Genomic DNA, 16,317 nt, shown 5'->3' with positions numbered 1-16,317 from the left:
ATCCAGCATGGCAGCCGGAGGTCCCCTAACCTGCCTCCGCTGCCTTCCACGGGTCTTCTGCTCTGGTCTGCAATCGAGCAGACCAGAGCAGAAGATGACCGATAATACTGATCAGTGCTATGTCCTATGCATAGCACTGAACAGTATTAGCAATCAAATGATCGCTATAAATAGTCCCCTATGGGGACTATTAAAGTGTAAAAATAAAAGTAAAAAAAGTTAAAAATAAAAGTTAAAATAAAAAATGTGAAAAAACCCCTCCCCCAATAAAAACGTAAATTGTCCCATTTTCCCTATTTCACCCCCAAAAAGTGTAAAAACATTTTTTATATACATATTTGGTGTCGCCGCATGTGTAAATATCCCAACAATTAAAATAAAATGTTAATGATACCGTACGGTGAACAGCGTGAACGTAAGAAAAAAAGTCCAAAATAGCTGCTTTTTTTATAACATTTTATTCCCCCCCGCAAAAAAAAAAAAAAAAAAAAAAAGGATTAAAAGTTTGTTATAAGCAAATATGGGATCAATAAAAAGTACAGATCACGGCGCAAAAAAAAATCAGCCCTCATACCGCCGCTTATACGGAAAAATGAAAAAAAGTTATAGGTCTTCAAAATAGGGGGATTTTAAACGTACTAATTTGGTTAAACAGTTTGCGATTTTTTTTTTATAACCGCAACAGTAATAGAAACGTATGTAATCATGAGTATCATTTTAATCGTATTGACCCAAAGAATAAAGAACACATGTCATTTTTAACGGCGTGAAAACGAAACCTTCCAAAATTAGCAAAATTGCCGTTTTCTTTTTAATTTCCCCACACAAATAGTATTTTTTTAGTTGTGCCATACATTTTATGGTAAAGTGAGTGATGGCATTACAACGGACAACTGGTTGTGCAAAAAACAAGCCCTCATACTAGTCTGTGGAGGAAAATATAAAAGAGTTATGATTTTTTGAAGGCGAGGAGGAAAAAACGAAAACGTAAAAATAAAATTGTCTTAGTCCTTAAGGCCCAAATGGGCTGAGTCCTTAAGGGGTTAGGGACCTGGCCAATTTTAAGTTTTTTTTCCATGCCTTTTAAGAGGCATAACTCTAAGAGCCCATGCAGACAGAAGTCAACAAAGCATTTCCTTGCTGAATTTCCTCAGATGATTCACGCCACCCCGGAATCGGCACGTATTTCGTACCGAATTCTACTCCGCAAATAAGCTTAGAAACTAAAAGTGTGAACAGAGCAGCAACTGCCGAGCTGTGAGGTTCATGACAAATCGAATCACTGTAACATCGCTCATCTCTAACTTTTATAAAATAATAACTTTTTGTAAGAGAATGAGTATGCTTAAAAATGTTCTCTCTGACCCCTATAACACTTTTTTCTTACTGGGGGACACCGCACCAATCAGTATAGGTGCCCCCCAATGAAGGCTACAAGAAAGATTTTACAGTGAGTACAAAAAAAAAAATCTCCTTATTGCTCTCTATATGGGGCTATATGAGGGCTAAGTTTTTTGTGCAGTGATCTGTAGTTTTTATTGGTTTCAATTTTGTTGTGATGGGACTTTTTATAAAAAATATTTATGATATATGAAGAGAACAAAAATACGCAATTCTGGACTTTGGTATATATATTTTTTTGACCTGTACGCCATTGACCGTTCTGTTTAATTAACATGTTTGCAACTCCAAATGTTTATTTTTGTTTACAATACATTTTGCAATCATTGGATTACATACACTATGCCATTGCATAACACTGATCAGTGTTATCGGTGATCCAGCTTGCCATGGCTGACTGGAGCACCGATTGGACATCGGGGAGCCTCCCGCTGTCCTCTCAGCTGATCGGAATGCCGCAATTTCATTGCGTTGGTCCCGATCAGCCCACTGGATTAGTTTTTTCCCAGTTTAGACGCCGCAATAAACTTTGATTGCAGCATCTAAAGGGTTAGTGCCAGACAACAGCCTAATCGGCCATGTCTGGCATTAGCCACGGGTCCTAGTTACTGATAGCAATGGGGACCCACTGGATATGAGGCATACTCAGCTACAATTCATATAACAGGAGCCAGCTATGCACGTAAAAGTACTGTCATTAAGGGGTTAATGTTATATTGTCATAGATCATAAAATCACACATGGCAATACCAAATATGTTTATTGTGGTTTATTAAATAGATAAAAGGGGGCAATTAGATGCTGTGATCGCTATTGATCACTGCGCTTATTGGATTAAATGGTGGACATCGGTGTAAGCTATTACTTACAGTCTAGACATTCAAAACTCCTGCACTACACTACGCAAATGTACAGTATATTGTGTTAAAGGGGTACTCCACTGCAGCACCCGGCATTCTGAATTGTATTTCCTGAAGACTGGGAGCAGGGCGGCGGTGGTCGTGACATCACACCATGCCCCCCTCCATTCATGTCTATGGGAGGGGGCATTGTCTGTTAAGGGGTAAAATAATTTACTTACAATTGTTTGAGGTATGCTTCATAAAGCCAGACTATTCACCTATAAAATTGTTAATGTACTTTCTAAAAACTTTACGTACTGCAGAAATGTAAAAGGTTTTTAGAAATGACAGTACTGATACTCTTAGTTACCACAATTCTCAAAAATTATTAAAGGTGATCTTAGGGAATTTCACATTTTTATTGGAACCCCTTAAATACTGATGATTGATATATTTGTCATGATGAGCCTGGGGGTACTGCCTTGGTACTGTACCAAGATTGTGGCAGGAACTCATGATCCTGCTGCAACTGCTTGACAGGTAGCAATGCTTTGGAATACTGTCTTAATTGGACAAAAAAAAAAAAACCTTTGGCCAGCTTCACACTATGGAACACTGCTGGCAATGGGATTCTTTTGCACACTGCAGAGTCTTTGAGGCAGTCTTTCTGCCCCCAGAAAAAACCCTCGAAAAATTCTGCCGGAACATTGAACTCGTTCCAGAGATCTCCACTCCACAGACATTGGAGTCCATAGCGCTGGTTAGCACTGCCCACACTCTGAATCTTCGGCTGCTGGATTTTGTTTGTCCGGGAGATTCCATAGTGTGAAGCAGGCCTTAGGGTAGGGTCACACCGAGTATCCACAGCTTTAATTCCACTTGGGGAATTTCTGCAGCGGAAAATGAAAAATTGGCAAGCTGCGGGTATGCGCTTCGTGTGACCCTACCCTTAGGCTGGATTTCCACTTGGCAGCTTTTTGAAAACTTTTGAGGCAAAGCCAGAGGATATATAGCAGGAAGGAGAAGTATAAGTCCTTTCTTTATATTTCTAATTCCTTTTGAATACACTTGGCTCAGAAACCGCAGTGGCAGCTTTCCAAAAAACTGGCAAGTGGAAATCTAGTCTTAGGGTACGTTCACACGCGCGGATTTTCGCAGCGTATTTAGCTGCAGATCCACTTGTGAAGGCCCCCCTGTATGCTGGCTTTATATGTTCCTGCTGGTAGCGGCAATATGCCGCTACGAGCAGACAGTGCAGCGATGTGCGCGGCTTACTGAGCTAGGCAGAAAGCTCCCACGATGTGCGAGTATACTGCGACTTGCACATCGCAGTGTGTCTGCTGGTAGTGGCGTATTGCTGCTACAAGCAGGCACATGTAAAGCCAGCATAGAGCGGACCTTCACCAGCAGATTTGCAGCGTAAAATACGCTGTAAATCCGCACGTGTGAACATACCCTAAGGGCACGAGCAGATTTAGTTTTAAACTTGCAGTGGGTAATCCTGTCCGGCTGCAACATCATCTTTGTCCCAGCTAAAGCAAAGGCTGGGACAGGGTGCAGGGAGTGAGGGCAGGACTAGAACACCTCTGTGCTCACTTTTTTCCTGTTAATCAGACTCCTGTCTGAAAACAGAGATGAGAGGGTAACAGAGCAGCCTGCAGTGATTAGACTCAGCACAGCAGATGAAGTGAATGCTTAGTGAGTGAGGGCCACTTCAGTGCTTGCCTCAGACAAGCCCCTTCCTGAGCTTTGGATTTTAGAATTAGTGAGCAGCAGTACAGAGGGATTTGGGAGGCAAATACAGAAGATAGACATAAATGGAGTTTTTTTTTTTTTTTTTGACCGAGTATGTGCATCATTTTTTTTCTGTGATATGACAGGTAGACTTTAAAAAACGGGTTAACAGCAGGATTTCAGAACTATCTATGTTTTCACCCTTATATTTAACCAAGATAGGGAAACGGGTGAATGCATTTGCGCCATCTGCTTTTCTATGGCCCGCAGACTAGTAGCCTTTGTGCAGTCACGTCTCTGCGCTAACAAGACATTACAATGCGACCATGGTAACAAGGGTGAATGGTCACAATTGCTGTAAAATTAATGCGTTTTAGAACAAATAACCCATGGCTATTTATTTCAGTAGAGTGTGACCGTTTGAGTTTGTCACTCCATACAGCCATTTTTTTTTTTTTTTTTTTTTATGGAAACAGCCTGAAAAAAAAAAAGCCTAAAAAATGTAAATAAAATTTTTAGGGAAAGTTCATAAGCAACATATTTGTTGCAGAGACTTCTGCAACTAAATAGCAGTTTCATACGTCTGAATAGGATTGTTTTTGCTGCACAAGAATGGATTTTTGCTGATGAACTGATTGCTCTTGTGGACTACCTTGCTACAATTCATTAATTCATAACTAGATGCACTAAAAAGTATTTGCCAAAACTGTGTTTATTGTAGCCAGCAGATGGTGGTGTGTCATTTAATCCTGATGGAAGGTTTGCTTTCTTGTATACAGCATTTACAGTGCTTCCAGCTAACCTCTGTTCCTGTGATAGTAGAGAGTAAGGAATTATCTAAATTAAGGCTTATACAAGTATTTGACACTTCAAAGTGGTGTGCCAGAATCCAGCAGTTTTCTAACTCAGCTTCTGTTCCATAGATATCAGCATTTAATGCACAAAAGGAGAAATGAACAATGCGTAGGTAATTATTTCTCAAGCAACAGGCAGAACAATAAATTACGTCCCCGATTATCGTGCGGCGAACCTCAATGCTTTCATGTCACAATCTTTGGCGCTTATAGAAAGAGACGTGAATGCGCATTCTTGGGTTTTGTACTTTATTTGGCAAAGCGTAACTGCATAAACTGTTCGAGAACGTGGCTTACACAGCACGTGTTGTACACAGCAATGAACTATAAACTGCATCAACAGAAAAAGCTTGGATGTAGCAGAGGCTGCCAAAAATCACTTTTCTCAAAAACAATGAAAATTATTTTGTACATGTTGGGCCTGACCAGCATCATTCAAGTAGTCTACAGCTTACTCTGGTGCACTGAAGTGTCCAGGAATATGGGTGTCATGACCTGGCAGCACAGAGACAATAAAGGACATAAATATTACCTGGTGTTAAGATAAAGCTGCTGACTGCATCCACATGCTATTCTACGACACCACGCCAAAAAGCTCTGAGAGGGAAGCTCTATGTGTTTAGCAGCATTCAGCAAAAACTTGACGTTATGCATTGTAGTGTCTTTTGGTGATGATCAGAACATTTTACAGTGATGCTGACGTTATAACTTTAAATGTATCCAGAAATTAAAACAAAATATGTGCATTTTTTTTAAATAGTTCACAATGGTGAGTATGTGGACTATCAGTCAAACACTCCGGCATTTTCAAATGCATAAAAAATAAATCTTAAATGAGAGTTTTCGAATGAGATTTGCACAGTTTAACATTTGCATTTAAAAGCCAAAAAAAAAAAAAAAAAACACTTCCATGCCCGTTCAGCAGGGTAAAAAAAAAAAAAAAAAAAAAATCCAACAAAGCTGCATTGCTGATGAGTCTGAAGAAAAAGCTTTTGGAGGTGTAGGTGAGCACCACGCCATAATACTATGTTTGGATAGGAGTGATGGAGCCATTACAATTCATCCCTGAGGAGAGAAAAAGGAATTATATTTGTAAATAGGAGACATGCAGAAAAAACATGGTTCTAAGTCTTAAAACTGGATAGAAGCAAGGCGACAAGCAAAGAAAAACCTTGTTAAAGTAAGTCTCTTGTTATTAAAAGACAAAATAAAAGTGATGCAGAGCAGAAAAAAAATTATGTGCAGCTTAGCAAACCGGAGGCTTATCTCTAGTGACATGTTTTCTTAATTGCAGCATTTGGGGCAACAGCCAAATCATTAAGGGACTATGAAGGGAACCTGCATAGGACAATATATTGAATTAGAATTCAAAAGAACAGCATCAGTATTTTGTGCGTATGCTCTTCTTAAAGGTGTACTTCTAAAACTAAAATAATTCTAGTGCTATGGGAACTAATCTTATACCCCACTTTCCCAACCTAATCTCCCTCTGCCAGTCACATCTGTGCTTTGCCAATTTTGCAGGTTACTGGCTCTCACCAGTCTTATGACCAGCTTTACTGATGTGAAAGGATCCAGAAGGACTATAGTGAAGCTACAGTGTTTGTGGGAACTGATAACTGCTGCTTCAGCAATTTGTGGCACAAGGTATCTTTACATAGTAGCCATTAGAGATGAGCGAATTTACAGTAAATTCGATTCGTCACGAACTTCTCGGCTCGGTAGTTGATGACTTATCCTGCATAAATTAGTTCAGCTTTCAGGTGCTCCCGTGGGCTGGAAAAGGTGGATACAGTCCTAGGAGACTCTTTCCTAGGACTGTATCCACCTTTTCCAGCCCACCGGAGCACCTGAAAGCTGAACTAATTTATGCAGGATAAGTCATCAACTGCCGAGCCGAGAAGTTTGTGACGAATCGAATTTACTGTTAATTTGCTCATCTCTAGTAGCCATCACTGAAAAAGAAACCTAAAGCATAATTTGTAATTAAATATTTCAAAAAAGGTGAATAAGGACAATTACGAGTCGCCACCCTCCTAAATGGCGCATATAGTCAAGTAAAAATAACACCCTCCTACGATAGTAACAATTGGGCAAGCCTTACAGACCACCAAATTAATAGTTTGGGGGAAGAGAAGTTGTATCGGGAGAACCTGCATGGGTTATAGGCTATGTGGAAAACGGTAGTAATGTCTATACAGTTTATGTAATTTGGATGTGCACAATCACTTTTATAGCTTCTGAAACTTCATATTAAAAGACTATTTTTAGCTCATAGTTGCACTTAATTTTATCTAGAGCTAAAGTAACAACAGTCAACAGTAAAATTTCTGGACTTGTGTGTGATGCATAATGTAAGTCAGACAGTGTGTGTGTAACTTTTAACCCTCTCAGGGACTCAGCCCATTTTCACCTTAAAGGGGTACTCCCGTGGAAAAATTTTTTTTTAACTGGTGCCAGAAAGTTAAACAGATTTGTAAATTACTATAAAAAAAAAAATCGTAATCCTTTTAGTACTTTTTAACAGCTGTATGCTACGTTTTTGTGTTGTCCACAGTGCTCTCTGCTGACACCTCTGTCTGTGTCAGGAACTGTCCAGAGTAGCATAGGTTTGTTATGGGGATTTTCTCCTGCTCTGGACAGTTATTGAAACGGGCATCAGGTTTCAGCAGAGAGCACTGTGGACAACACAAAAAAGAAATTCAAAAAATAAAGATTTTCCTCTCTAGCATACAGCTGCTAAAAAGTACTGAAAGGATTAAGATTTTTTAATAGAAGAAATGTACAAATCTGTAACTTTCTGGCACCAGTTCATTAAAAAAAAAAAAAAAAAAATTCCACCGGAGTACCCCTTTAAGGCCTCTTTCACACTATGAAATAGTTCCGTTTAGGAACTTCCGTCACAAGTTCCGCCACTATATCGGGGAAAACCTGTCATTACAAAACCCCTGACGGCCGAGACTAAATAGCATTGCAGCCTATGGGGTTTTGTAACTGCCCGTTTACACCCGTATATGCCCGTAATTCATTACGGACATGATACAGTGATGGGACATCGTGGCGGAAAAATTACTGCATGCAGTAATTTTTCCACCACAATGTCCCGTCACTGTATCATTTGCACAAAAGCATGTGAAATTGGTTGTCAGTGTTGCTTTTTGAGTAGACAGTGTGATTTCACAGAAGTGTGATTGACTTGGAGTTACATTGTGCTGTTTAAGTATTCCCTTTATTTTTTTTTGGCAGTGTAGTTGCAGATGTGAGAAGCCCCCTTCATCATCTCTGTCATGTGAGAGCATGTGGTGAGTGAAGGACTTATTAATCAACGTTAATACTCCAGGTTTGCCTTTTGCCGCTGGACTTCCCATTACCTTACCCACCCACAACTTCTGCATTCTCTGAAAATCCTGTACCATTAGATGAGTCTCCTGGAGACCAAAACATAAAAGCCAACACAGGTAACCAAAAATAGAGTAACAGAAAAACCCCAAGATAGACCGATCCCCAGAATAGAAAAAGGGCAGTCGTGAATTAGGTGATGGACTCCACTTTTTTCAGGCATGTGGGTAGCCAGAACTCCCACCCTAGACCCCCTACGAGGCATGTCCAACAGGCCAGGGTTTAGTGCAGTAAAAGAGGGGGGGGGGGGAAGGGCTGTCAGAGGGAAACATACAACAACAAGAGTAGGACAACAAAAAGGTGTGAAAGGCACCATGTGGAAGCCACTGGGAGACTGCTGCCAAAGGAAAAGCAGCCAGTCCCCACCCCACCTGACATGTTTGAGAAAGCTGGACCAGTGATAGAGGGACATGAGAGCTATGCTGTGTGGCGTTTGACATGAAATCTGCAATCGTATCGTTGAAGAAAAGAAAGCAGAAACGGAGTATCAACATTAGTATAACAGAACAGTAAATGGTCATTATACTCAACAGCAGATGACAGTAATCCTTCTAAGTATAAAACAGCACCCTCCCCCAGGATATTAAGAACATAGTAATAAATGACTGCATGAAAATACTACAGCAACTGAAACCACCTATAAACGGTAAATGGTAAATCCCCCCTGCTACCGAGATGAAGGAAGACAGGTAGAAAAAGTCAAAACGATACTCCGTCTGGAGAGGATGATCGGCTGCTTCTGCTATGCCTTCCCACTGACTTGTGCCGTTTCCTGGAGTTGCCCGGAGATCTTGTATGGCAGCCATACATTCTGCGTGTGAAGAAAGAGGAGATGTGTCACCCGGTCTCTAGGTGGTGGAGAATAATGAGAGGGAGAGCGGGTAAGGCAAGATGAGTCTCAGGAGTTCCTGCAGGGCAGCCTCCTCCACGGCCAGAGTCTGATAGGAATAGAAGGATCCATCCAGACGGAACACTTTCAAAGCAGCTGGATACTGGAGCTAGAAACGTTTCTTCGCTTTGAACAGTTCAGCGCAGACTTTACCATAAGCCCTCCGCTGCTTAGCAACATCAGCAGAGAAGTCCTTGAAGATCAACAGCTTCTTGTTGCAGAAAGTAAGCAGGGAAGAGCGCTTTCTATAAGCCCTCTAGAGTTCCACTTTGTCATTGTAATCCAATAATTTGAAGATAACTTGTCGGGGGCAGGTGTCTTCGGACTGCAGAGAATGAGAAGGTGACGTCTGTGGCCATACCACTCAATGGGCCCTCTCCACCCTGCATTTGTGTGCGAGTCCCAGAGCTTTGGGCAGATCACTTTCACAAAAGTCCTGGAGATCAGAAGGAAGGAGGGAGGGATTCACTGACCCCCACAATACGCAGCTTATTACAGCGTGATCTGTTTTCCAGGTCTTCCAATTTTTCGCTTACATAGCAGAGATCCGTTTCAGTTTGGCGAAGTCCGGTAGCAAGTCCACTATTTTGTCTTCCAGACCGATAATTCGTTGTTCCGCCTCATCCAAATGGCCCGACTGAGCGCCCAGATCCAGCTGTGTTAAAGTGGAGCGCATGGTGTTTTCCAGGATTAACTGTATAGTAGGAGTAATCAGCTTAACCAAGGTTGCCGCCAATGTCTGGAAATCCATGGGAGAAGAAAAGGAGACCTCCGAGGAGGGGGGGGGGGGGGGGGGGGGAGTTGCAGGGGTACAGGAGGCACCTGTGCCCCTCTTCAGGGGTGAACAGCGGCTGGCTGTCTGCAACGTCCATGGCAACCTGTTTGGGCTGTGTGCCCTTGGAGGTCGCTGGGTCAGATACAGTAGCAGGCATCAGAGCAGTTATAGAGGGAGGTGCCACTGTTGGGGACCCCACATGTGTGGCCTTTTTACTTAGGTAGCGGTCCATGCAAGAGAAGGCAGGAAAGGCAGAGGGCACACTTTAGACAGGGGGAGGTATAGTGGAGGGATCCTGGGTCCTCACTAATTATATAGGGTACAGTAATCCCCCCTGCGCTGCACTGGAGCAGTTATGGCGCTGTGTACAGGGGGGGCACTTGACCCAGGTTGGGGGAAGAGACTGCCCGGTCTTCTCTGTGGCATGGCTGTAACAGGTCAAAGCAGGGTGGTAGCCCCTTATAGGTCCCGGGGCTGCTTTAGTCTGATGGCTGCTTTAGTGCTGGTGCGGTCCCCTGCAGCTGCGCTGCTATATACCTGAATGGTGCGGAGGAGTGCATAGGAACTTTCTCCGCCTCACACTACTGGCCAGGAGAAGATGGCGGGCTAGTCCTGCAGGCTGCGCGGGCTCAGCTGGAGATCGCAGTCTTCGCAGCTGCTGGCGCAGAAAAGTCTGGATCTCCGCTCCTCCCGTGTGCTCCGTAGCCTCCGACAGCTGGGTGGGTAGGTAAGAAACCCTCCGTGCGCTCGGTAGGGTGGTCCGGGATGCGGGCGCTCCGGCTCAACGCTCCTCACATGCCAGCGCCGGAAACGGAAGTCTCATGTTTTTACTTTTTTAAGACATTAGAGGGCTTCAAAGTATAGCAAATATTTTCAAAATTTTTTATGAAAAATTCTAAATCTGGATTTTTCAGGGACCAGTTGAAGTGGATTTGAGGTGCCTTACTGTGAAAAATACCCATTATAGAAACTGAACCCCTCAAAGTATTCAAAATGACATTCAGAAAGTTTGTTAACCCCTTTAGGCATTTCACAGGAATAGCAGAGTGGAATAGCAAAGTTCAAAAATGTTCTTGTAGAGCCATTTTTTGGAATTTTTACAAGGGGTAAAATGAGAGAAATCCCCCATGGCATACTATTTTGGAAACTACACCCCTCAAGGAACGTAACAAGGGGTATAGTGTTTTGACGACTTTTCATTAAATTCGGATGTATAAATGAAGAAAAATTATAATTTTCCACTAAAATGCATTTTTTTCCCAAAATTTTAAATTTTTACAAGGGGTAATAGGAGAAAATGCCCCCCAAAATTTGTAACACCATTTCTTCTGAGTATGGAAATACCCCATATGTGGATGTAAAGTGATCTGTGGGCGAACTACAATGCTCTGAATAGAAGGAGCGCCATTGGGCTTTTGGAGAGAGAATTTGTTTGGAATGGAAGTCGGGGGTCATGTGCGCTAACAAAGCCCCCGTGGTGCCAGAACAGTGGACCCCCCACGTGACCCCATTTTGGAAACTACACCCCTCACAGAATTTAATAAGGGGTGCAGTGAGCATTTACACCCCACTGGCGTTTGACAGATCTTTGCAGCAGTGGGCTGTACAAATAAAAAATTACATTTTTCATTTTCACGGACCACCGTTCCAAAAATCTGTGGGGGTGTAAATGCTCACTTCACCCCTTATTACATTACTTGAGAGGTGTAGTTTCCAAAATGGGGTCACATGTGGGGGGGGGGGCATTGTTCTGGCACCATGGGGGCTTTTTAAACACACGTGGCCTTCAATTCCGGAAAAACTTTCTCTCCAAAAGCCCAATGGTGTTCCTCCTCTTCGGAGCATTGTAGTTCGCCCGCAGAGAACTTTACATCCATATATGGGGTATGTTCTTACTCAGAAGTGGTGTTACAAATTTTGGGGGGCTTTTTTTTCCCTATTTTCCCTTGTGAAAATGAAAAAAATAAATTTTCTTCATTTTCCCATCCAACTTTAACGAAAATTCGTCAAACAACTGTGTTTGCCGCAGCTCAAACTTGAAGCAGGAAACTGACTGTAAACTATAACTCCCAGCATGCACTGACAGACCGTGCATGCTGGGAGTTGTACTATTGCAACCGCTAGAGGCACACTGGTTGGAAAACCTTGAGTTAGGTTCTGTTACCTAACTCCGTATTTTCCAACCAGTGTGCCTCGAGCTGTTGCAAAACTACAACTCCCAGCATGTACTGATCGCCAAAGGGAATGCTGGGAGATGTAGTTATGCAACAGCTATAGGCACGCAACTACAACTCCCAGCATGCCAAGACAGCAGTTTGCTGTTCGTGCATGTGGGGAGTTTTGCAAGATTTACAGGGCCACTGTTTAGAGACCACCGCACAGTGATCTCCAAACTGTGGCCCTCCAGATGTTGCAAAACTACAACTCCCAGCATGCAAACAGCTGTGTGGGCATGCTGGGAGTTGTAGTTTTGCAAAATTTGGAGGGCTACAGTTTAGAGACCACTGTATAGTGGTCTCCAAACTGGCCTTCCAGATGTTGCTAGGCAACATAGCCGCGCCACACCACTAGGTATCTGCCGCCGCACCAGGGATATCCCAACGCTGATGTAAGGGATCTCCGCCGGCGCCAGTCAGTTCCCCTGCTCTGCCCGGACAACCGTGGGTGGGCAGAGTGGGGGAACCGAACGTTAACCCCCCGCCCCCGATCTACTATTGGTGGGTCACTTCCGACCGACTAATAGCAGGGATAGGAGGGGTGTCTTGGACAGCCCCAATCCTCCTTATTTTCTGGGTCGGAATTGTCACAGATCACCGGTCTGAATATATGGGGGGGGGGTTCAGCAGGCATCCCAGGGACAGAAATTCCCACAGGCATACCTGTATGCCCTGGGTTCTTAAGGATCGGGGATGCAGGGTGTACCTGTACGCCCTGCGTCCCCAAGTGGTCAATATGTAAACAAATAGAATTTTAATTTGGTGGACAGAAGCATCTACAACTTCACTTTTTTGCCATCTTTTGAAGTACTGATAACCTGGAATGCATGTCCTTTCTTTTTGGACTACCAAAAATTGTTTGGCTTAAAGGGTACCTGTCCTCAACAAAAAAAAGTTTTATATACTGTAGATAATACCATTAATTGTATATTTGTAATATACATTTGTAAAATAAATGTGTATATTTTAGTCTCTGTAGCTATTGCCTGTGTTATCCCTGTGAGGAGACCAAATACAGGAAGTGTGGGTGGACAAACAGGGCTCTGTGCACTGAGGCTCTATGACACGCCCCCGGCTCACACAACAGGATGATTGACAAGCCAGAAGCCTGGAGAGCCCTGCCCTCACTTCACAGAGACACAATAACTACATGAACATAATTTTTTCACCCCAAAACACACACATTTTTAAACCAAAGTATACTTCAAATATGTTAATGTTATTATCTACATAAAGTTTTTGTTGCCGACAGGTCAGGTACGATTTAAAATGTACCTCCAATGATGCAGACATTTTTTTGGAAAATTACTTTGGAACAGCACTGTGCACAATGTTTTTCTAAATCCCTTTCCAGAATACCTTCAACCACTGAGAGTCTGTTCTTCCCGCCGCTTATAACTGTGCATTAGGAGACAGAGTTTCCAGCTCCACCTCCATATCACCTGTTTCTGGCACAAGACCCAGTGATGTAGAATGACGTTTCATTGGGTCTTGCACTGAAGATGGGTGCTATGGAAATAGAGCAGGAAGCGTAGTCTCCTAATACATAGTTACAAGTGGTGGGGAGAACATGGACAGGGGATTTAGAAAAATGACTTCTGTTCAGAGCTGCACTATAGTCCTATTTATAAACGAGCCTATAACAGAGGTACATTAAGAAAAATGTGAAGTAAATTTCTATTTAAAAAAAAAATCCAAATGTACTAAATGTGGACGGGTGCTATTTAACAAACGGTGCTATTTTTTGAAAAAATGTACCGTAGCTGTAAGACCAAATGCTGAAATGAATAAAAACATGTTGTATAAACATAAAGCAAAGCTAGACATGGCCAATAAAGTGTCAACTAGCATGTGGACCCATTGTGTCTCAGAAGCCATGCACATCTTTTGTATGTGTGGTAGGTTATGTCTGAGAAGCTAGATCACACTGTGCCAAGTATACTGCTGCTAAATGGTATGGAAGTAGCAGAAATCAGTGACAGCAGCAAATGCAGTCATTCCAGTTATCTGCTAATATCCAGACCTTTCACCTTGTGTGTAACTGGAAGGAGAAAGAGTGGGACAGAAAATCACTTCCACCTTGACCATTGCTTTTCTTTGTCTGTTAAAGGCACATAGATCACCCCCATCAGAGGTTTCATTTTGACACTTCCGTCTTCTAACTTATCATATTGCTCCAACATTTGGTTTCCTCCAGCAGGACCGACAGGTAAGATTAGTCTTCCTCCAGGTTTAAGCTCATCTATAAGCTGGGAAAGGAAAGCAGACACTTGAATAAGAGAAGGCTCTGCGGCAGACAAAATAATAGAAGGAATGGAACATGCAGCAGAATTCATATAAAAGTTACACTACCTGGGCTACATTATGAATTAACTGTAAAAAAGACCAGGGAGAACTATATTATATAAGCCCACATCTACAAAATAAAATAAAAGAAAAAAAATTCTCTGCAGCTTCCTAAAGGGGAATTCAAAGCAGGCCTGTCAGCAGCTAAACAGGGGTAAATAGGTAGATATGGAAGATGGGGCTTCTCACCCTAATTCTGGACAAACTTTTTTACGTTTCATAATTGTTTCCAGTACCAAGATATAAGCCTTATTGTTCATATTTAAATGATTCTTAAGTGCCCGGGGGGGTTTCTGCAGCATGGCAAGAGCCCCAGAGTAAGCCTGCCCAAACTGACTTCATGCAGTAAACAATCCTAGTGGTCAATCAAAGGCTTCTATTTCGGTGCCAGAAAGGACTATAAAAAAAACAACAACAAAAAAACTAGCTATTTAGCTGCGTGCTATGTCAGAATGAAAGCATACTGGTATAAGGCCTCATTCACATAGAAAAGCCATTGGCATGAGGCCTGTGGGGGCCCGCTGCAGTTCTGTAATACAAGGCTGTAGGCATTGTGTGCTACATATACAGTACAGTAGGGACCCCAGACACTACTGTATAGTTCAGATCTAAATGTCATAGGTTTTGGAAATTTGGCGTTAATTGACTTGTTTCCATTTGCAATGAGTGGATTTTCCTTAACAGAATTACATATGCAACAACCCACTGATCTATCACTTATAAAGGAGGATTCATCTATGTGATAGTGGAGACTAACAATTCCCCCCCATGGCTACCCACTAGGCCAATGTTTTCCAAACAGGGTGCCTCCATCTGTTGCAAAACTACAAATCCCAGCATTCCTAGACAGCCTATGCTGGAAGTTGTAGTTTTTCAACAGCTGGAGACATCCTAGTTGGGAAATAGTGCTCTAGGCACTAATAATATTACTATATCAGGTATGACTGTATTTTATGTATTGGAAAAATAGTGCTACAACGGAACACAAATGAAGCATTAACACTGTTCAAACACATTGGAAAGTAAATAGATATCAGATTGAGTGTCTAACAACAAAATATTTCTCCAAATTATACTATTTGGAGGAATTTATGAGGATAGAATTTTGAGGCTGGATGGAGACATAGTTGGTCTATGGTGCGGAATCTGCAATGCAAATCAATAGCAATTTACTGTGCACTACAAGTAGATAAGATTTCCGCACCCCCATCCACGTGCATTGAAAAAAAATATGCATGGAAATCAGAGCATGTTGTGGATTTTCCAATCTATAGCGTACTTATTTATTGCAGAAATGTCTCGGCTTTTCACCACAGGTTTTTCCCTTTGCAATACATATACACAGTATAGGAAAGAAAGAGGGGGTGACCCATCCAGTTCAGCCTATTAACCTGTAATATTATTACTTTCCAGAAATGTATCCAGGTATAGTCACTGCAAAAGGAGAAATTTGCTTATTTTTATCCTCTTTTTATATAGAATAGTTAACTCTGCAGAAGAGCATGTAAGAGGATTACAATAACCCTAAGACAGCTATATTTTGTTTCTAAATATACTTTTTGAGGACACAGATCCCATTCAAATGTTAATTTCTTAGTTTTCAAGTTAAAAGAAAAAGACTTGAAACTGCTGCATCTCAAGAAGTGCAATATGGAGAACCAACAAGCCATTTATCATTCTTCTTACAAGGAACAGCTTACATATGGCAATTTAATTACCCAAAGATACAAGAACAAAGGAACACAAAACACTTACAGCTTGTGGCACAACCGGCGCTGCAGCTCCGACATGAATAGCATCATATGGTGCTTCTTCAGGATAACCCATGCGTCCGTCTCCAACTAAGTATATACAAAGAAAA

At 42.1% G+C, this 16,317-nt stretch overlaps 1 protein-coding gene across 3 annotated transcripts in view; it reads right to left on the bottom strand.

The window, feature by feature from the left end:
* Positions 1–5,057: 5,057 nt before the first annotated feature.
* The window catches only part of PCMT1 (protein-L-isoaspartate (D-aspartate) O-methyltransferase), a 56,271-nt gene continuing 45,011 nt past the window's right edge, over positions 5,058–16,317 (bottom strand). The window contains exons 6-8 of one of the 3 annotated variants that reach the window (XM_056566697.1): positions 16,212–16,297; positions 14,134–14,359; positions 5,058–5,896 (exon numbers count right to left, since the gene is read on the bottom strand). In XM_056566697.1, the coding sequence (XP_056422672.1) occupies positions 14,180–14,359; positions 16,212–16,297 (266 nt within the window). In that variant the 3' untranslated portion in view covers positions 5,058–5,896; positions 14,134–14,179. The remainder of the gene's footprint in view (positions 5,897–14,133; positions 14,360–16,211; positions 16,298–16,317) is intronic. The other 2 variants (XM_056566696.1, XM_056566695.1) reach the window with 2 other exon arrangements.

This window comes from Hyla sarda, chromosome 3 (genome assembly GCF_029499605.1).
Source record: "Hyla sarda isolate aHylSar1 chromosome 3, aHylSar1.hap1, whole genome shotgun sequence".
NCBI classification, from domain to species: domain Eukaryota; kingdom Metazoa; phylum Chordata; class Amphibia; order Anura; family Hylidae; genus Hyla; species Hyla sarda.
The sequence above is the reverse complement of the archived record's forward strand: the minus strand, read 5'-3'. Positions and strand labels throughout refer to the sequence as shown.